The 22,410-nt window shown below is 43.0% G+C and overlaps 1 protein-coding gene across 1 annotated transcript; it reads left to right on the top strand.

Moving 5' to 3' along the window:
• Nucleotides 1-251: 251 nt before the first annotated feature.
• Nucleotides 252-15,468, top strand: LOC118090074 (carbonic anhydrase 13). Its single transcript, XM_060277721.2, has 7 exons — nt 252-369; nt 5,349-5,546; nt 6,989-7,107; nt 9,676-9,771; nt 10,812-10,874; nt 12,174-12,329; nt 13,768-15,468. Exons 1-7 carry the CDS (start codon nt 342-344, stop codon nt 13,879-13,881), a joined length of 774 nt encoding a protein of 257 aa, XP_060133704.2. The 5' UTR covers nt 252-341; the 3' UTR covers nt 13,882-15,468.
• The last annotated feature ends 6,942 nt before the right edge of the window (nt 15,469-22,410 follow it).

Genomic DNA, 22,410 nt, shown 5'->3' on the forward strand with positions numbered 1-22,410 from the left:
CGGGATGCTGGTCCTGATCCAGCAGCAGGCTGAGTAAAGCTGCTGAGGATCGGTCTCGAAATGCTTTCTAATACATGAAAGCAGAGAGGGCCAGACAAGGCGACACAACTTGTGCCTAGCCTTGCGCGTCTTCTCAAGTGACTGGCCCCCGAGGGTGGCGCCGCGACGCCCTTGCTTGGGTCCCCTGGCGGCCAAGTGCGGCGCTGCAGGGCGCGCGGAGCATAAGAAGGCGCCGCGGGGCCGCCCTGGGCGCGCTTGGTCCTGCCTCGTGGAGCGTCCGCCTTTCTGCGTCCCCACTACAGCGGCACCAGCCAGAGCATCCCGTTAGGGGACTAGCCACGATGCACTGGGGATACGATGAGCACAACGGTGAGGGGGGAGAGCTGCTGCTGGCTCTCTGGGGCAATCAGAGCAGGACGGGGAGGCCCCGGGAGGGAGATCGGCTGGGGTGGATTTTGCATGCTTCCGTTTAGATGTTTATTTTTAATTCGGACCTTGGCAACCTGCTGCAAAGTCCGTGCAATAAGTGAGTTAGAAGGCATGGGCAACTTTTTAAGTGCGGTGGAAGCGCTGAGCCCAGTTCCACCGCACGTGCATCTCGATCCGGGGCGTGTTGCTGCTGTGGGATTTGTTTGCAAGTTATAGCGGTTGTGGGCAAGTGGAGGTGGATTGATCTCTAGTGTAGGTGCTGTTAATCACAATTTGCCAAACCAATTCACTTGCCAGATACGCTTTGAAATGGGGTTTAAACTAGGGGTTTTAAAAGCATTTTGGGGATGCATTGCTGGTTCTGGGGGATAACGGGGAACTTCTTAATTGATAGGCTTGCAAAGCTAAAAACAGCAGCTGATTTGCATTGTTTTTTTTGCGGGGGAAGGAAAATATTTATATATATTGTGATTGCTAAATGAGATGCAAGGCAGTAGTAGTTTAACATGAATTGGTTTCTTTCCCCCCCTTTTGTGTATTGCATTAATAATATTACATTCCACAGTATTTATTCCGCTTCTATAAGTGACTCTATAACTCTGTAAAACCTCTGAAATCTGTGCTAGGGCAGTCTACACATGAGACCTTTTCTCTGTGACACTCAAAAGCACATGTATTTAAACTCTGATTCTTTGTGTTATGTGTGAATGTTGTTCATGTCAGAATGCAGGAAGGAAACCAAACATGCATTGTAGCTAGTACAAATTTTACCTTCATGTTTTAGAGCAATTTAGGCAGATGTCCTAACCCCATTACTTGGGCATAAGCCCTGTTGAATTAAGTAGGGCTTAATTTAAACAAAAAAAATGCCTCCCTTAATCTTAAATCCAGAGGTTCCATATGCAGCTCTCTGTTCAGATTTTCAAAGTATATTACAGTACTGAATAGGGAATCTCTGGATTTAGAAAGGGGAAAGTGTAGAACTTCAGCAGGAGTTGGAGAATCCTGCTGCTCATGGTTCTTTGGGAACCATGTATAAAATATAGCATATAAAATACAGCATCTTGTGTGAGCCAATAATCAACCTTTACACTTAGGGTGCAGCTTACATTTTTCCTTCTGCACCAAAACAACCTTGCTTTGTGATGTATCCCTTAATCATTCCTTCCAAGCTGAATACATCTTTGCATTCCATAAATTTCTGGGGGCTCGGTTAATGAGCTGGGGGAGAACTCTGACTTTTGATACGTGTTCTACCTTACAGAATAAACATAAATCTAACTAATAATGCCACTTTAGAACCAGCACTTCTTAGTCCATATGTACCTAGAAAGACAACTTACCGGTAGTAAATGGAATGGTTCAGCATTACCTTCTGCAATCCTGTACTCACCTACTTGGTAGAACTCAATGGGATTCGCTTCTGATTGTACTGGATGTATAGGATTGTACTGTTAAAAGCTCTCTATGCTGTGCTGGGTTGCAGTTACCTAATCTTGATGCAACAGAAGGATGGATGAGGTCTGTTTAGCAAGACACATACTGAAGATACAATGGCACAGCTTTGTGTTCTGCTGCATATGGCGGTGCACCAAATGAGTTGTTGTATGTCTTCTTAATAATAAATGATACTTTAGCAAGGTACCTCCTCTGCAAACTAAATAGATGGCTGGCAAACGTCATGAGCAGTGTTAGTGAGAATACAAAATGTTGAATGGATGCCCCATGTGTTTTCTCTGTCATGGGGGGGGGCTTTGCATACAAAATGTGTGGAATGTTCTAGCTGCGCATTGGAACTCCTGGTTTCAAGAACCTCTCTGAGCGCACTGGAGATCTGGGGAACTTTGGCTGATGTAGTACTACTACAAGCTGTGCTGTGTGATGAAAACATAGAAGAGTTCTAAACTGGAAATACCAGCGCATTTCCCTACAACTAGAATAGTCTTCAATAGTTTTTTAAAATATACATATATTCTACTCCACATTTGTGGTTAACAGGTGATAAAATGTTCATTGTTAAAGAAAAGGATGGCACGGTAACAGATGAGTAGTTTTCAAACTTTCTTTAAATTATAAAGGTAAAGGTAAAGGACCCTTGGACGGTTAAGTCCAGTCAAAGGTGACTATGGGGTTGCGGCTCTCATCTTGCTTTCAGGCTGAGGGGAAACCAGAGCTCACGGAAACGCCGTTTACTTTCCCACCGCAGTGGTACCTATTTATCTACTTGCACTGGTGTGCTTTCGAACTGCTAGGCTAGCAGGAGCAGGGACAGAGCAACAGGAGCTCACTCAGTTGTGGGGATTCGAACCATCGACCTTCTGATCGGCAAGCACAAGAGGCTCAGTGGTTTAGACCACAGTGTCACCAAATGACCAGGGTAGTGTAATCCACACACTGCTTAAGGACTCCTGCTATATACACACAGTAGGACTCAGCTTCTAAACAAAGCATGCATAGGATTGAACTCTAAATCAGACGGCACGAAATTAATACTTCCTTGTTTGCCGTGAACAAAAGCCAATTTATAAGTCCTTGTGCAGGCTTAATTAACTTACAAGTTGCACATTTGAAAAGTTGGTTAAAATTTAGAGTGGTAGGAATGTTACTTTGCAAATGGTGCTTTTGGTGCTATGTGCTAAAGTGATTCTATAAGCAGAAAAATCTTTCAAGTAATTGTGTAGCCAACCCATTTGGGGCCTATAGTTTGACTTACCACTTATGGTAAGAAACACAGTTTGAAAGCCTGCAGGACAGATAATCTTGGTGAGACAGAAACATGCCTGACGTCGAACAAACTGTGCATCCCAGATAACATTAGGTGTGATGGTGTTTTCCGAGAATTAGAGGCCCAGAGTGGGTCAAGATGTTATCTTGTCGGACTCAGTAGGTTGCCTTCAGTAAGTAAGCCAGCCTCAACCCTCCGCCTGCAATCTTGGGATAAAAATACTTGCCTACCTTACAAAGCTGTTGTAAGGATTTCTGAGCTAATGTAGATAAAGGACACTGGATGATTGAAATGTGCTATACAAATACTCAGTACAGTACTATAATTCATACTGCTAAAATAAAGTGAATACATTTTGTTTGTTTGTTAACTTTCGTGCTTCCCCCCAACAGTATTGGGAGGGGAGGAACACTTTGGTGCTAGAGACCTACAGCTAGGATTAAAGCAAAGATTCCTGGAAATCTGTTATGAATCAATTATATGGTGGGATTATACTGGCGTTTTTTATTTGCACACTGGTAGATCACTTGGAAACTGACGGGCAAATCTTCAGAAGGCTGCTTATAATCTTCACAAACTTTCTACGGAGCTGGAAGCCACTGGTGCGATAGCAGAGGAGGTGTATACCCTAAGTTTCACCAAAAGTATTCCTGACAGTGTTAAGGGTATGAGGCTACACTGGAGCTATTCCTCCCCTTGTGAAGACTTCTTGAATAAAAGGAAGCTGATAACTAGAATTGATTCTCCTACCACCCCTGCTGGCATTTTTTTTTGTTCTTTAGAATGTTACATTATGCATTAACATGCAAAATAGGACAAATCTCCAGGGCTGGTCACCAAAGCACCTAACAATGTGCTAGTATCTGTGGTTTAACCCTTATTTCCCTTTCCCCAAGGAATTGGGAGAACTGCAGTTTTATGAACTGTGTGTGTGTGTGTGTGTGTGTGTGTGTGTGTGTGTGTTTAATACAGAGGGGTCTAACCCCTTCACCAGTTCCCAATATTCTTGTGGAAGATAGCTGTGACAGTTTAAATGGCATAAAATTAATTTAAGTGTAAATATGCTAAGAACTCTTGATTCTTTTTCTTCCAAAGGCTGGCACCTTCTAATAAACTGAACTGTTTTTCAAAGGATAAAGTAAAGGTAAAGGGACCCCTGACCATTAGGTCCAGTCGTGACCGACTCTGGGGTTGCGCGCTCATCTCGCATTATTGGCCGAGGGAGCGGCGTATAGCTTCCAGGTCATGTGGCCAGCATGACAAAGCCACTTCTGGCAAACCAGAGCAGCACATGGAAACACCGTTTACCTTCCCGCTGTAGCGGTTCCTATTTATCTACTTGCATTTTGACGTGCTTTCGAACTGCTAGGTTGGCAGAAGCTGGGACCAAGCAACGGGAGCTCACCCCGTCACAGGGATTCGAACCGCTGACCTTCTGATCAGCAAGCCCTAGGCTCAGTGGTTTAACCACAGCGCCACCTGGGTCCCTTTTTCAAAGGATGGCACCTCCTAATAAACTGAACTCTAGCCTAGGAAATTGGTTTTCAGCCCTGTCATTTTAAATATGCATGTATTATGTGAGTTAACGCCACCAAACGGCCGGGGGCCTGGTAAACTGTGGCTGTGTAACAATGGCAGAGATCTGGGGTAGTAGCTGAATTGATTGCACAACTTCAGAGGAAAGGACCCAGAGGACCATCTAGTTCAAAACCCCCTGCGATGCAGGAATTTGTAGCTGTCTGTCCCATATAGGAATGGAACCAGAATGAAGCAATTTAGATGTGTCAACTGCACATTAATCAGCTGGTGGGGAAATGTTCTCTGAATCTATTGCATGTGTGTCAATTTCAGGTGCCTGCTGCATTCCTAATGACCAGAATGCCTGGAAGTAGGCAGAAAATGACCCACCTGAGGGTTCTAACCCGGATCCTTGGGTATTTAACTCATATTAGAATTAAGACCTATTTATGTAGAGAGAGCTGCCTTATAGCTCACCAAAGACAACTGGGCGGTGTACTTCCCATCCCTTTAAATCCATCCATGTTTAATTATCTGAATAATATTTTTTAAGAAAAAAAATTAAGAAAATCCAGGTAGGTTCTTGTGATTACTTTCTCACGACAATTCCTTTGTTTCTCCGGCTGCATGGAATGCATTTTAATGAACACCTTTTTTCTACTGCAATACATTCTAGGGCCTTCTCACTGGAAGGAACTTTTCCCTCTCGCGACTGGAGACCGTCAATCTCCCATTGATATCCAAACTGAGACGACTAAATATGACCCCACTCTGCGTCCTCTCTGCCCTAACTATGACCCTTCCTCCGCTAAAGTTATACTCAACAACGGACACTCCACCAGTGTGGAATTCGATGACACTGAAAATAAATCAGGTTTGTTTTTGTGGTCGATTTCATTCTGCTTTCGTTTTAGGGCGGTTCTCAGTATTTCCTGAGGTGAAATAACATTCTGTGGTCTGGTTTGCATGACACTTTAAACTAAGATTTGCTGTGAATGGGCAAAAGACCACATTTCTCCCCTCCCTTCTGTGATCTGGGGATGAAACTAACCAGAGACTGGCTTGGCATGACATAAATTCAGCACTCATTGTTTGTTTGAGGAAATGTTGCAATTGATAGTCCTGGTTTGCAAGTCTGATAAAACACCAGAGGTAAACCAACATAAGACAAAGCAAGCTTTCTGATTTGTTTCCGCTTACCAAAAACAGACTGGACTTTAGGACGAGCAAAACACTAGTGATGTGAGCCTCATGTACCAGCACACTGCTCATTTCACCTGAAACGTTAGTTTATATTAACTATGGTTTAAAATGACTTGCGAGCTAGGCCTATCATTTAAGATTATCTTAGAATTCTCATAACATCCACAATTGCATCTATCTGAATTTACCAGAGTTCAAACACCCTAGCCTCATCCTGTCTGAAGATACTTCAGTCTTATACACAGCAAGTGAGCTGAACAGTTGCCCCCCCCCAAACCCTGTTTAAATTGGCAAAATTCCTCTTCCAAACACAGCTTTCATTTAGTCTGCAGAATAGTTGGAGCCTTTGTTTCTGATTGTAGGTCTGATTTCATGTGAGCAGTTCAGATTTCTCGTTTCCATTTGTGCCTGTAGTCAGCGAGCAAGTTATGTCCCGGCCCAAAGTTCATTCCCCCCAAATTAGATGATTGGGGGGCGGGGGCGGGGATGGGATGAAACAGCAAGTCAAGTGATTACCTTCTAATTTCATATGTTATTATGTTCAGTAGTGGAAGATCTTAGTATTAAAAAAAAATTCATAGGAGATGGGCAAACAGCACTGCAGTTCTGCTGCAAATATTAGAGGAGAACACATATACAAACACCTGTGCAGGAATTCTAAGAACTGCCTTGCTGAATTCGACCCAAAGATCCATGTAGTCCAGCAATTTCCAGGAGAAACAGGGACTTTACAGGGAAGCTGTAGCCTTGTGCTGTGTCCCCAATTTTGGTCGGAGGAGTAGTGCTGGAAGAGGGCAAGCTAACCAGTTCTCCCAGCAACATGTTTCAGATCTAAATTACTCCCTGCCTTTGTATGTTGCCTGCATTTTCTATTGTGAAGATGGAGATTTAGATCCAGAGAATTAGGGTGGGGTGGGGTTAAAGCCCTTCTCCAGTGCTGTGACTCTGGTCAAAATCAGAGTTTCCCTCCAACTACTTTAAAATTGGGATATCCAGTCGCACTCTTTCACGTCCTGCTTGTTTTGGCCCTTTGGCAGTGACAAGGAAAATGTCACGTTTCTCTTGGGTTCCCAGTATTCTAACAATGCTACCCTTCATTTTTTATATTTATAGTGCTGAGTGGGGGTCCACTCATTGGAAACTATAGGCTGCGGCAAGTTCACTTCCATTGGGGGCCCAGTGATGACATTGGCTCTGAGCATGCAGTGGATGGGACAAGATTTGCAGCAGAGGTAAAGCACTCCACTGAACTATATGAATAGTTGTGATTTCCTGATTGCATCTTTACAGCCGTTCTTTGATAAGCAGGCCTGTTTTAACACGCCGAAGTGATTTCTGCAATTGAAAGACCATTTGTTTACAGTTGTAACTCTCATTATGCTTCACCAGGACTGCTGTCCGCCCCCCTAGAATCTGCCTCTTATCATTTCTGGAAAATGCATCCAGCTGTATTACCAATCTGCCTTTCATTTGTATACTGCGCAGAAAAGTGTCTATAAATTATGCTGACTAATGGGGGCTGTTTCGCTCATTACACAGCATATAATATCGCTGTTTGCCACATATCGGTGAACACTAATATTTGAAGGAAGACACATCTCAGTGAGCACACAGGGACCCCCCCATGGAGGAGCTGCACTGTGCTTCAGCTTCCTAGCGCATGTCTGCAGTATGCCTGGATGCTCATTTCCCTTTCGAGTGTTCCATTATCCATTGCATGTACATGTGCTAAACAAGGAGGACGTACCTGCTGTATAAAATGTGGCAGTCCTCGGAGAGAGTTGGCCTCTTGTACGTTTATCGCTGAAGGCCACAGAACAAAAAAGCACAAATGTTTACGTTTTGCCATTGCTTCTGTGGGAATTCGTTTTATTCTAAAACATTAGTCGGATCTTGTAAACAAGCCGAGAAAATATTAGCATTCCAATAAACAGGAAATGCCCTAAACCAACGTGGGCATGATTGAATCCATTGTGTGCAGAAAACACTTAAGTATCAAGGTATTGTGTACTCTGAGGCACGCACTGTAATTTACATGCGTTGGCTCCTCTATTCAAAGGAATATACACTACCTTCATTGAAATGAACAAGGAAGCACTTCCAAGTGAGGGAGCTTGAGGTGCACATTGAAACTTTGATACATCAAGGTTTCCCTGCACCAGGATGGTCAATATTTTTGCTTCCTCTGACATTTAGTTGTTTCAGTGTTTGAAATGGAACTTGTCGTGCAAAAGCTGTTATTCATAACACTTTGAAATGCTGATTCCCCCACCTTTAAAAAGTGTAAATGGCTTCCATTTAACTAACATTAAGATGCAAACTTTTTAGAGTTTATTTATTTTTAATGGAATTGTAACCTGAAATGGAAGTACAGTACTATAATGCAAGTGCTGAAGACAGGGAGAAGCAATGTCCTTAGTGAAATAGAGAAAAGTGGGGAAATATGTTGAGTGGCTAAAATCAGTGGGGGAAATAAATTTGGGGGTGGGGGTGGGAAATGACATTTGCAGTGTTTAAAGACTTATGTTTTCCACAGGAACCAGGTGAGATGGAATATAAAGAATTAATAAGAAGTGCTTAGAAAACAATATGTTCCAAAACAAACATATAGCTGGAAAACAAAAATAAGTACCATCTAAGAAACCAAAATGGAAAGAGGCAATATCTAGGAATCTTTAGTCAGTCTAAAAAGGTTTCCCACTGCTGGTTATAAACATCTTCAAGAACCAATAGAGAAACCCTTCTGGTTTTGGAGAAAGGACCCTAGAATTGAGACAGAACCAGGCATAACTATATAGGTGGAGAGACTTCCGAAGGATCAGTGGCCAGGTGGCAGTTTGCAGTGCTTAGTTCCATGAAGAAGAAGGGAAAAAAGGCTCTTTAATGCAAGAATGCACCTCTGCCAAACTGGCACATGCAAGAAGAAAGAGCTGCTCTGCAGTCAAAGAAGACGACATAACTTCCATTGGCAGATGAACTCAACAGGATAATGGATTCAAGGTCCCAGCTTAGCTGGGACGGCCTATCCACTGGACCCAGTTTTCTCCAACGGGCTGCCGTACAGGAGTGCCAATGATGGTGGTGGTGATTCACAAGAAACAGGCCTTAAAAGATTTCTCCAACAAGCTGTGGTGCAGAAGCGGTGGTAAGACAAGATACATACATCCTTTAAAAGAGAAGTCACAAGCCATTGGGAATGGGCCTCCCCCACAGTGTTTCAGATTTGACTTGTGTCCTTTCTCGTTTGTTGTTTTCCATTACAATAAAAGCCATTCAGACCGAAAGCATTTGTTTCCTCTTTGTAACATGCATAATTTTTTTAAAAAGTTGTGCCGTCCAGCTTTTAAAAGTGCAAGTGTTTTGAGACACCTTTACGTTCCAGAATACGGAATGATTTAATGAACCGAGCAGTCAGAATTCATATATTTTACTCATTTGCACTTCCGTAGCAGCCAAGGACCTTGTGTAAGCCCTCAAATCCAGCGTGTATATCTGAGGATTCCTGTCGAGGGGAAAATGAGGGTGGGGAACTTGGCCTAGTGGGCAGGGCTGGCATGTGAACAGGCCAGAGACTGTTTCATTGCTTTTTTTTTTAATGGCCAAGACTAGGACTGGCTAGAACGGATCTTCAGAGCTTTGGACCAACAAGCATGGAGCTTCCAAAGGACTTCATACCTCAAGATGGCTTGTAAAAACCAAAAAGTTTAAACTAGTCCCAAATACTCCTTGTGAGATATTACGGAAATTTGTCTGGCTTCAGTAAAGTGATGATTGATACTACTACTTGTCTTGCCTTCTAGCTCCACGTGGTCCATTGGAACGCAGACAAATACCCCAATTTTGTGGAGGCCGCTTGCCAGGCAGATGGATTAGCAGTCATGGCTGTTTTCTTACAGGTCAGAGGTTTTGAATAGAGGGATTAAATGTATATATAATAATAATAATAATAATAATAATAATAATAATAATTTATTTCTACACTGCCCATCTGGCTGGGTTTCCCAGCCGCTCTGGGCGGCTCCCAACAGGTAGTTCTTTATTTCCTTGACATCTGGTGGGAGGGAGTTCCACAGGGCAGGCGCCACTACCGAGAAGGCCCTCTGCCTGGTTCCCTGTAACTTCACTTCTCACAATGAAGGCCTTTGGCGCTGGACCTCAGTGTCTGGGCTGAACAATGGGAGTGGAGACGCTCCTTCAGGTATACAGGACCGAGGCCATTTAGGGCTTTAAAGGTCAGCACCAACACATTGAATTGTGCTTGGAAACATTACAGTTAATGTAAAGGGAAGCCAGACTACATCCAGTGCTAAATGCATCAATTGATGTTGCTTTAGTGTTTCAAAAATACAGAAATAAACATAATCCGGGGGTGGGGGGGGGAGAGACATGACACCAGGATTGGAACTGTAGAAAAGAGTGATAACTCTTCTTGCAGCTCGGCCCCAGCAAATAATCCCCTCCCTTGAAGCTGATGTTTGGCATGGAGTGAAGTTCCTTTTTGTATCAATAGAACTTTGCTTCTCACAACTAACAGCATCATTGGTTGGGGGGGGCATGTCAAGTGTGTGGCACAGGAAGAACCCTTTTCCCTGCAGTCGTGACCCTGACCCACCAGCAGCTGCTATTTAAAGTTTGTTTCAAAGGTTCACAGAACTTCAACTTTTAGCATGATTCAGTGATTAAAAAACAAACAAACTGACACGTGTTCCAAGAAGGACTAACTAATATTTTGGAAATGTTTCCATATTTAATTGTTCATGTTTCTGGACTTTTTTTTTAAAAAGGCATTTTTTAATATAGTTTTTAAACCTCCTACACTGCTTTGAGCATTTTGATGAGAAAGCAGTTAATAAATTTAAAGAATCAACAAAATGAAAAATTACAAATCTGTAAGCTTCCCTAAGCAAGGCAAACAAGTTGATGTTTGTATTTACAGGTGGGTGAATGCAATTCGCAGCTGAAGAAAATCACAGACCATTTGGACGCCATCAAAATTAAGGTAAGGTAATTCTAAATTTGGGCACTAATTAACTATCCCTGTCAGCACAAGGATTTCCACTTATGCAACTGGACTTCCAAACCCCACTTCTCCTTCCCCTGCATGCCCCCTAAAACTGTTTTGGGGGGTTCCCCCGAGCCCCCTAGAGGAGAGTTGCAAGGCATACAGAGAGTGGGAAGAACGGGGAAGTCCCATTGTGCAACAGGAAATCCTTATGTTGATGGAGAAAGGCAGCTGAATACTGCTCTCTGTGTTTTCCACAGCTCACAACGTTCTTCAGTGTATTTATTTATTTAACAATATTTATGTACTGCTTGATTGTAATAAAATCTCAAAGCAGTTTAAAAATTTTTTTTGGGGGGGGGGATGACGAAATAAAATTACTAGTTAAAAACAGCTGTTTGAAACATAAAGTAATAAAATGAAGAATAAGCCAGCTATCAGATTAAAACATATGTCAACATTCAACATAGCTATAGGAACGCTCAGGTGCTCACAGAGCCTCTGCTGGCTATATCCAATTCCTTGTTCTTTGAAACAAGAGGCAGACCCACGCTGCTTCCCCTGCTGAATGAAAACCTGTCATATTTAGCCGTTCAAGCATATTCTGCATGTTGCGTTATTACGAACGCTTAACTTGAATCTCTTGACTCATCTCATAGAATTATAGAACTTTAAAGTTGAAAGGGACTCTTGCTTAAGGTGGAATCTACACACATATAAAAAACATTCTGAAAATGCTTTTTAAAAAAAGCGTTTCTAAAAAGACATCTAATTTTCCATAAGGCTCACCATTGCCATCTAGTGTCACATTGTATATTGCACTTAAAACACACTTAGACCGTTTTATTTGCAGCCGTGTAGCTGAGTCCATAGTTGAACCCTCTGCTCAATGCCTGACAGATGGACCTCCAGCTTCTCTGCAAATGCCTCTAGCAAAAGTGAGCCTATCACCTCCCAAGGCAGTCTGTTCTGCTGACAAATAGCTCTTACCTTTAGAAAGCATTGCCTAAAGCCCCCCCCCCTTTTCAGAAATTGTTATTTACGGTGCCGCAAGACACCAAGTTATTTGTGGTTTTATTTTTCTGTTGGAAGCCGCCCAGAGTGGCTGGGCGGGGTATAAATAATAAATTATTATTATTATTATTATTATTATTACTATTATTATTATTATTACTATTACTATTATTATTATTATTATTGTGCTGTGGCAGACTAGCACAGTTCCCTCTTCAAAAAGCAATAAGGTAGATAGGAAATGGTGCATGGCGGTGTTTGCTCATTTCTTTCTCTCCTCAGGGCAAACAGCACAGGTTCACCAACTTTGATCCTTCCTGCCTGCTGCCCCATTCGCTGGACTACTGGACTTACCTTGGCTCCCTCACTTCTCCTCCTCTTCTTGAAAGTGTGATCTGGATCATTCTCAGGGAGCCTATAAGCGTTTGCTCAGAGCAGGTGCGGTTTAATACCTCTGCCTTGTAGAATAATATCTTCCAAGTTTGAAACCATGGGATGTATAGAAATAACAAAAACCGTGAAAGCACTAAATCATATGTATATGCAACCGGAGGGGGTGGAATACATAACACATATGCAAATGTCTCTGAAGAGGCGGATAAGGCTCAAAAAGTGCAACGTTCAATGTGCAAAAAGTCCAATGTAATAAGGTGCTAAAGTCTCTCAGGCGTCCTTGTCTGTCCTCCGACGGGCGGCTAGCTTGTGTTATCCCCATTTCACTGGTACAGTTTCTTCAAGGGACAGACTTCATCAACATGTTCATACATTAAAACTTAACAAGGCTGAAGTGCTCACAAAGCTCAACGGTTCCTGGTTGGCAAAGCTGCAGTGATCATCTGCAGTGATCATGGAACCCAAGAAAGTAAAATCTCTCACTGCCTCCATTTCTTCCCCTTCTATTTGCCAGGAGGTGATGGAACCAGTGACCATGATCTTGGTTTTTTTGATGTTGAGCTTCAGACCATATTTTGCGCTCTCCTCTTTCACCCTCATTAAAAGGTTCTTTAATTCCTCCTCACTTTCTGCCATCAAGGTTGTTTCATCAGCATATCTGAGGTTGTTGATATTTCTTCCGGCAATCTTAATTAATCCAGTCCAGCCTTTCACATGATGAATTCTGCGTATAAGTTAAATAAGCAGGGAGGCAATATACAGCCTTGTCGTACTCCTTTCCTAATTTTGACCCAATCAGTTGTTCCATATCCAGTTCTACCTGTAGCTTCTTGTCCCACATAGAGATTTCTCAGGAGACAGATGAGATGATCAGGCACTCCCATTTCTTTAAGAACTTGCCATAGTTTGCTGTGGTTGACACAGTCAAATGCTTTTGCGTAGTCAATGAAGCAGAAGTAGATGTTTTTCTGGAACTCTCTAGTTTTCTCCATAATCCAGCGCATGTTTGCAATTTGGTCTCTGGTTCCTCTGCCCTTTCGAAATCCAGCTTGCACTTCTGGGAGTTCTCGTTCCACATACTGCCTAAGCCTGCCTTGTAGAATTTTAAGCATAACCTTGCTAGCGTGTGAAATGAGCGGAATTGTGCGGTAGTTGGAGCATTCTTTGGCACTGCCCTTCTTTGGGATTGGGATGTAGACTGATCTTCTCCAGTCCTCTGGCCACTGCTGAGTTTTCCAAACTTGCTGGCATATTGAGCATAGCACCTTGCTTATTACCTTACTTATTACTGAAGGTAATAGACCACCTCAAATGCAAAGGGGCTCTGTAATCTCCCAATCATTGACGCACGCATAAGGTTTTGGATTGGGACAATGCTTTGGGGTGGGGGTGGGGCCTAAATGATGCATGTAATTGAACTTTGGGCTGAGTTGGGGCATTCAAATCAATTCCCTGCTGAATTTTGTGCCATTTTCGTCCACAGCTAGCCAAATTTCGCAACCTCCTCTGCACTGGTGAGGGAGAAGCCGCCTGCTGCATGCTGAGAAACTTCAGACCGCCACAGCCTTTAAGGGGCCGGGAAGTGAGAAGAAACTGAAGGGGAGAAAAAGCAAGGATAACTCTTAGCAATGACTGATACTATTTAGCAAGCGGAACCCATTTTAATAGGTTATGTTAAGTTTTAATGATTTTTTTAAAAAAGGATACCTTCTAATTAGGTCCCAAGTTTGGTAAATAGAAAGCATTTTCAAGTCCTAGGTATTTTGAGGCCCATGCTTATGTTTCTCAAGTGAAATAGGCAGACCTTTAAATGCTTCAGATTTCCTGGATTGTTCCCCTAATTTTTAGCATGTAATCCATGAATGCGCTAAGGTATTATAATTAATAGATACTGTTTTGTTGCTTTATTACTATGATAGACAGGCACTCATGACTCAATAAAAAGAATAGGATTCATGTTGTAGGAAATAAGATTGGGTGTTGTATTGTGATTTGATTAAGATACAGTTAGTTATAGCAAAATAAGAGTTTTTCAGAGGTGTAGCAGTTGAGCCAACCTTGTGTTTTGTTCGGTATGGTGATGTTCTCTTATCTAGGTTGGGCAGATATCAGTTGGGAATGTTAGTTGTGAGGTGGGCTATCTAAGGCAGAGGGTTAGACCAGAGGATCCATTTGGATCCGTTTCAACTTGCCCTGGGTTTACCGCTAGCATTCCCACATGCAAACTCTGGGTGCCCTTTAGCAGAAACCTTAGGGGTTAAACCACAGGGGTTCAAACCCATTTAAATGCATAGTATAGATGTGCTGGGATCTGATCATAGAGAACCTGAGGTTCCTCCCATCCCTCCAGACATTCTCCACAGGCCCCCTTTTCCTGCCCCCTACAAACTGGAAGGGGGGGAAATGGGACACATTATTTCCTAACTTCCTTGCCAGAGGCCATATCTAGAGAATAAGTGTGACTTAGGTGTGGCTTGGATAGTGACTTAGGAATCTTCACTTACCTCAAAAGCTGCCAATTCCTTAGACTCTTGTAGCGCTGCATCATTTGCTTCAATGCCTTAAGCCTTAAAGAAAGGAATTGAGGACTTTTGAGCAAAGCACCTTTAAGGAGCAGAAGCCTCTGGTGGCCGAAATGTGGAGCTGAGGCAAGGAGAAGTGTGGGTGCTACTGCCCCACATCTTCGTGGTTGCTAATTATTGGGGGTAGAGTGTGACGTGACAATCATATCAGCATTTTCCCACTCCATGAAACACACAGCCACCGAAGTGTCAGGGGAAGAGGTATGGCAATCCTAACATAGCAATGTCACCAGGGGCGTTTTTCCATTTTGCCTTTACTAGTAGAGACATGAGTTCATAGGACAAGTGTGTGTGTGTGTGTGTGTGTGTGTGTGCGTGTGCGATTGCACATTCATGTTTGTATGTCAGGATGTTAATGATGCTTTGCCTATGGCATATTTACAGATATATATTTTCAGTCCAGAGTTGTACCTAATATTTTCATGTTGTCTGAATGGCTGCATGGACGATTCTAAAGTTGTTTGCGTTTGGACAGGAAAACAGTGAAGCTAAATTGGCTGGTTTCATGTTTTCATATTAGAAGAAATGGGGGGGGGGTGTTCTAATAATAAATTGAGTTTATTCTGCAACTTTATGAAATAAATAAAAGCAAGCGAGACAAATGTTTGTTTGTTTCTTTTTACTCTGCACACATGAATAGATCAACATGTTGCTCTCGGTTCAGTTGCCTGTTAGAATCTTTTTTAAAAAAATTGCACAGTAAATGGAAACAAGTTGGGATTGAGTCCAGATGCCAAGAACTTGCACTAAGGTCCTAGGACACATTTCCGTGGATGTAAGTTCCACTTGATGGCAATGGGATTCTGCTACACCAGAAATAATTTAAGTTTTTACACAGTACACTCCTATGGGTGACAAGTCAGCTCCCTTGATTTCAGTGGGGCTTGCTTCCAAGTGAGGGTGCATGTGGCATTGTACACTTCACGGTGGTAACTCAAAATAAGCTGGATGCCAAGACTCAGGGTCACAGCCCTGTGCTAACTTACTTAGGAGTAAGCCAAACTGAACTCAGTGGGGCTTTCTTCTGCATAGGCTAGGCATGCATGAGATTGTGTGCTCTGCCAACAAACCAGATTGACCCAGGCTAACCAATACATTTACAAATCATGAAGTTGGATCAGTTTAGCAATATTGATCTGTTGTTACCGACAGATAAAAAGGTAAAGGACCCCTGACAGTTAAGTCCAGTTGCGAACAACAGTGGCGTTGCAGCGCTCATCTTGCTTTACTGGCCGAGGGATCCAACGTTTGTCCACAGACAGATTTTCTGGGTCATGTGGCCAGCATGATTAAGCCGCTTCTGGCGAAACCAGAGCAGCGCATGGAAACTCCGTTTACCTTCCCACCGGAGCGGGACCTATTTATCTACCTGCACTTCGACGTGCGTTCGAACTGCTAGGTGGGCAGGAGCTGGGACCGAGCAACAGGAGCTCACCCCGTCACGGGGATTCGAACCACCGACCTTCCAATCGGCAAGCCCTAGACTCAGTGGTTTAGACAGATACGCTGATGCAAATGTTTAATGCTGGGTTATCATCATCACCATCAAATTTGTATACTGTTCTTCATCCATAGATCTCGGGGCGGCTCAAAACATAAAATTACATCTGTTGTCTTAGCTGCTGAGGCATATTGCTGCTCAAGAATACTGTGTTTGTGCAATTCAAGAAATCTGTGGCTACACCCTACTCCTTTTATCGCCCCATTTTCTCAAGTAGTGAGACATCCTGGGGCAGTGCTTAACTGGGTTTGGTTTCTGTTGAAGGAGAGGCCACTGGACTCTTATAGCATTTTGGTTTATTTCCAAATATATAGGTTGAACATACAATAGGTGGAGGCAAACAGCATAGCACACTTGCAGCCAGCAGATCCACAGCCCCTCACCAGATCCCCAAAGAGGCAGCAAACCCCCCAAGTTGTTTTAACCTTCCAGAGCTCAAAGCTCACTATTTGCCACTTTCTCTATCTCAAACTGATTTCTTTCTTCCTTTACACATCCACAAGCACACTCCAGGAAAAGGAGAACAAGTCACCTCTTAAATATAAACCACAAAGATTGTATTTTGGGTCAAAAGGAACCAGACCAGGTCCCTGAACCTTGTACAAGGAAGGTTGCTCTTTCTGTGTTCAGCAGAAATGATGGGTTAATCCAACTATATAAAAATAGCTATACAAAATAGCTATACAAAAAGCAGCACAAATGCACTAATTTTTCCATACAGGACTCAACAAAGCCTTCACTAATTAATCAACAAAAGTCAACAGATTTTGAAGCCAGCAAACAGCTCCTTCCAATCAGTAGGTGTCACTACAAGCAAAGTAATATCCAACATGTAGATCTACAACTATATGGGTTAACATTACTTGAAGCCATTAAGTTAGCTTTAAGATAATTAGTGAGTTAAGCCGTTCAAACTGCAATGAAATATACATGGACAATTAAAATCAAGAAAAGCGCTTGACTCCTTTGAAGAGGTAATCACAACCCATTTTTTTCATGCAAAGACTGGAGAATTCATGTAATGTATGAATCCAGCACAAGATACCTTTTACCAAATTGTAACTCAAATCAATTTCAGTTGCCCCACTGCAATCCTGTTCACACTCTCCTAGGAGTTAGCTCCACTGCACTCAGGAAGCATGTATATGATTATGCTGTGGTATCTTCTTCTTTGGCAATCACTCGTAGTGGAGTAAGATTGTCTTCCATAAACACAGTTTTAACAATGAGTCTGTAAGTGACTGTGGAGGTCGATTCTGGATCCACACGTCCTTTTACAGTGAGGACATTGGTTTCTGGGCGGGAGTTGATCCCGGTGTGGATTTGCCAAGTGTGCCTTCCTCTTAGCACGTTTCTCCCTTGTGTCCTGAGTTCGAGCGTCCTGAGTTTGAGTGGTATAAGGCTATTTCAATACACTGGACAAAATAGGGTGGAGAAAAGTGGCACTTTGGAAAATCCACCTTTATTGATGCATTTTGAAAGACTTGCAAATCCCTATCATCTGCAAGGATACATCCCTCATTTAAAACACCAGTCTGGACACACAATTAATGGTACTGTGTGTATTTATGTTTTGTTTTACAAAAGGCTGATGTGTGGGTTTCTGTTTCAAAAGCTTTGTGGAGGGTTCCCCTTGTCATGGACTCCTTCCTGACTTAGCTTGTACATGGAATAATTAGAGTTTGGATTGTTGGTTTTTAAAAGAGGAATCTGTTGATTTATTCCCCCCCCCCCCGAAACTTTCTACAAGACCTGCTCGCTCACTATATATCCATAGCTTTTAAGGTTAGAATAGGTAAAAATAATCAAGATTTAGCTTTGGATGGTGATGGACTCAGAAATACTGTAATGATGTAGCTGAGTTTGTAGCAACATTTCTCTATTTTGTTAAAACAGCACAGCCAAAAGGCATACAGCAGTGTTTTGACAATTCACAATTGGCAGCATTTAAGAACAACAACGATGGGACAGATACCTGTACTAATACCTGTAGCAAAGGCTCAAAACAAGAGAGACGAAAGCAGAGACTGGAACAACCTGCTCCAAAGCTTGTAACTTTTCAGCTTTCATTAAAACTATTTGCTCGTTGCTAGGAGAGGAGACTCTTGAGAATGCAGTGGACTAAAACAATCATTCAGGTACAGAGTGCGTATCAAAGTTCCCTTCAAGTACAAGGCTGTTTCAAAGACCATTCATCCTTTTACAATGAAGCAGCAGTATAAAAAAAAGAGGAAGCACCAAACAGGTCTATGAAATGTGTTGACAGGCCGAAAGGCCACAGACAACCGAGTCCTTTCACCACGATCCTAATTGTTTCACTGACAGATATTTTAGCAACAACCCCTAGCTGTAATGGTCTTAATGTGGCATCCTAATATCCCCTCAGAAGGAAGCATTGCCTAACAACCTGCCTAGCAGAACCACTGATGTTTCACACAGAGTCTCCACTTTTTCTGTTCCCAGAGAATATCCACTGGCCAAGGTGGGCAAATCTGCCAATTTGGGTGTCTCTCAGTTTCTAATTTTCCTAGTCTTAAATTCAGTTCTCCACATTTCCACATCAATTTGTAAAGTGAAAGTCCTCGTGGCAACTCATTGCCGTTTGAGTTTGGATTTATTCTGATGTACAGTATACAATTTTGCCTAATATATACATTTTTGCAAAAACCATCACCCCAAGCATAATACATTTTTGTATATTATTTTCAGTGATAGATGAATGGGGAAGGTGATGGGGAGGAGGCAGAGGACCCTGGCGAGGGGATGGGGAAGGAAGTACTCACAGGGTGATGGAGGATTACGATGGGATGGGGGTCAGTGCACAGGAACCAGAGCAGCAGGACCCATCACCAGAGCCAGAAGGGCTTCTGTCTCCATACAAATGGCAGGCTCTGAGGCCTAGGGAGCAGCAGGAGGCTGAGGCAGGCAAAGGCCCACAGCCCAGCTCTCTAGCTGGCCAGGTGGGGCTCGCTAACTCTGGGGAAAGCGGTGTGATTCATCAGCTGGAGGAGGCTCAGGACAGGTGAGAGTCACCTGCCTCATCAAGCCCAGGTGCTGCAAAAGGGAAGCAGAGCTGAGGTGCTGTGTCTGGACCTGGCTATTTGGATTGACCCCAAACTGCATTTCCTGACCTTTGGACTTTGCCTGTGTGGCTCGGCCCTTGGACTTTTTGCACTTGGCATACTGACTTGCTGCCAGGACTGTGCTGAAGATGCCTAACAAAATGGTTACAACCTTCAGCCTTTTCTTGCGTTTGGCCAAGTCCCTTTGCAGCAAAAAGGAAAAAAAACGCATAGAAATATTTAGATACACGTTAATCGCCACAAACTCAGACACGATATTTGAAAAACATAGAATTCTATTCCACAAGTCAACACAACCTCATAAATTTGCTGTCCTGGGTTCTTTTACTGAATCGACTCGGCATTCCGGCTCTATATAAAACGACCCTTTTGAACACTTTTGGAATCGGACTGACTTTTACGGATATTATTAGTTGATAGCTTTTGTGTCTTTACACTGTAGTGTACTATTATTTTTTTAGTTGTAACACTTTAAACCAGGCACCCCCAAACTGCGGCCCTCCAGATATTTTGGCCTACAACTCCCATGATCCCTAGCTAAGAGGACCAGTGGTCAGGGATGATGGGAATTGTAGTCCAAAACGTCTGGAGGGCCGAAGTTTGGGGATGCCTACTTTAAACTATATATACTCTAGTGAACTTGTAGCTCATTTCTTGTTTGTATTCATTTGTTCTGTTCAAGACTGTTAGTCTTACCAGAATACGTACCTCATTTGACTGTAACTCGCGTGTAGGATTTATTCCTAACATTGAAATTTCTGGCCAGAGTTCTTGGTGCAAAAAAACCCTTCTTTTTGGTGTACAGTATCTACAATTGGTACTACATTCACAGCTACATTCAGAAGCTAACAAAAGGAAGGCCTCCTTGAATATGAATGCAATACAGTGGTACCTTGGTTTATGAACACAATTGGTTCCAGAAGTCTGTTCATAAACTGAAGCGTTCATAAACTGAAGCGAACTTTCCCATTGAAAGTAATGGAAAGTGGATTAATCCGTTCCAGACGGTCCGTGGAGTAACCGTTCATAAACTGAAGCGAACTTTTCCATTGAAAGTAATGGAAAGTGGATTAATCCGTTCCAGACGGGTCCACGAAGTACTTAAACTGAAGCGTTCATAAACTGAAACATGGGTGTAATTGGTTCCGGAAGTCTGTTCATAAACTGAAGCGTTCATAAACTGAAGCGAACTTTCCCATTAAAAGTAATGGAAAGTGAATTAATCCGTTCCAGATGGGTCCGCGGCGTTCATAAACCGAAAATTCATAAACCGAGGTGTTCATAAACTGAGGTTCCACTGTAGTTCAAAGTGAAGTTGAAATGAGGGAGAAGCAATTTGCTTTAAGTGTTACCAAGTAGAATCGTGGAACAGAAGCTTTGGCACCAAGGGACTTTTGGATAGGTAACGTCACATATTGCTGATATCTCAGCGAGACCAGCCAAGCTGGGTACGTGCAAATTCATGATTTAGCAAGCTGTGGATAGTCTGCTGAGAACATTGAGTCCCTCTCTCCCCCCCCCTCCTCTTTTTGCTACAGTATCCATTATATGCAGTAAACACACAGGACAGCCGTGTTCAGCCTGATACTGTGGGGAGCCTCCACCCTGGTCTCTGTGTCAAAGTTGAACAGCATTTGCAATTGCAGTTAACGTGCTAGTTTTGAGGGTTTGCAGCCAAGGGGGTTGCTGGGGTCGCAATGGGGCAGGTCCCCAGTTTGGGTTTCAAACAGCAGGCGGAAGCATGCATAATCCTTGCAAGGGAATAGATTTTTATGTGTGAGAACAATCCCTGACAGAGCACATGCTTAACTCAAAAGTAGTAGTCCTGTGCCTGGAAATTATATGCAATTCCATTATGTCCCCTCATTTTGGTTGCCCTTTCCAGAACTTCCCCCAGCTCTACAATGTCCTTCTTGTGATGAGGCAGCCAGAACTGTACACTATGGCCTCACCATAGTTATGTATACAGTGGTACCTCAGTTTATGAACACAATTGGTTCCGGAAGTCTGTTCATAAACTGAAGTGTTCATAAACTGAAGCAAACTTTCCCATTGAAAGTAATGGAAAGTGGATTAATCTGTTCCAGACGGTCCACGGAGTACTTAAACTGAAGCGTTCATAAACTGAAGCGAACTTTCCCATTGAAAGTAATGGAAAGTGGATTAATCCATTCCAGATGGGTCCGCGGAGTACCCAACCTGAAGCGCACTTAACCCAAAGCATGGGTGTAATTGGTTCCGAAAGTCTGTTCATAAACTGAAGCGTTCATAAACTGAAGCAAACTTTCCCATTGAAAGTAACGGAAAGTGAATTAATCCATTCCAGATGGGTCCACGGCGTTCGTAAACCGAAAATTCATAAACCGAGGTGTTCATAAACCGAGGTTCCACTGTAATGGCATTATGATGATGACTAAGAAGAAGAAGAAGACTTTGGACTTGATATCCCACCTGTCACTCCCCTTAAGGAGACTCAAAGTGGCTAACAATCTCCTTTCCCTTCCTCCCCCACAACTAACACTCTGTGAGGTGAGTGAGGCTGAGAGACTTCAGAGAAGTGTGACTAGCCCAAGGTCACCCAGCAGCTGCATGTGGAGGAGCGGGGAAGCGAAACCTGTTCACCAGATTACGAGTTCACCGCTCTTATAACCACTATACCACGCTGGTGTAGTACACCACGACAGTCTGATTTTCAGTCCGTTTACTAATGATCTCCATGTGGAATTTGTCTTTCACATGTGCTGCATGCTAGGCCAACATCTTCAACCTCATATGGTGACCACCAGAAGGTTTCCCCGATGGGAATGTGACTCTCTGTTTGAAAAAGGTTCTCCACTTTGGGGATAAAGGAACTTGCTGGAGAGGAGATGGTTGAGTCTGGGGTAGCTATTCTCCACTACCAGCACCATGCCATGCTGATCAGGGCTTCTCTGATCTTATGGGACGGCAGAGAATGGAGG

Source organism: Zootoca vivipara, chromosome 8 (genome assembly GCF_965207765.1).
Source record: "Zootoca vivipara chromosome 8, rZooViv2.hap1.1, whole genome shotgun sequence".
NCBI classification, from domain to species: Eukaryota; Metazoa; Chordata; class Lepidosauria; order Squamata; family Lacertidae; genus Zootoca; species Zootoca vivipara.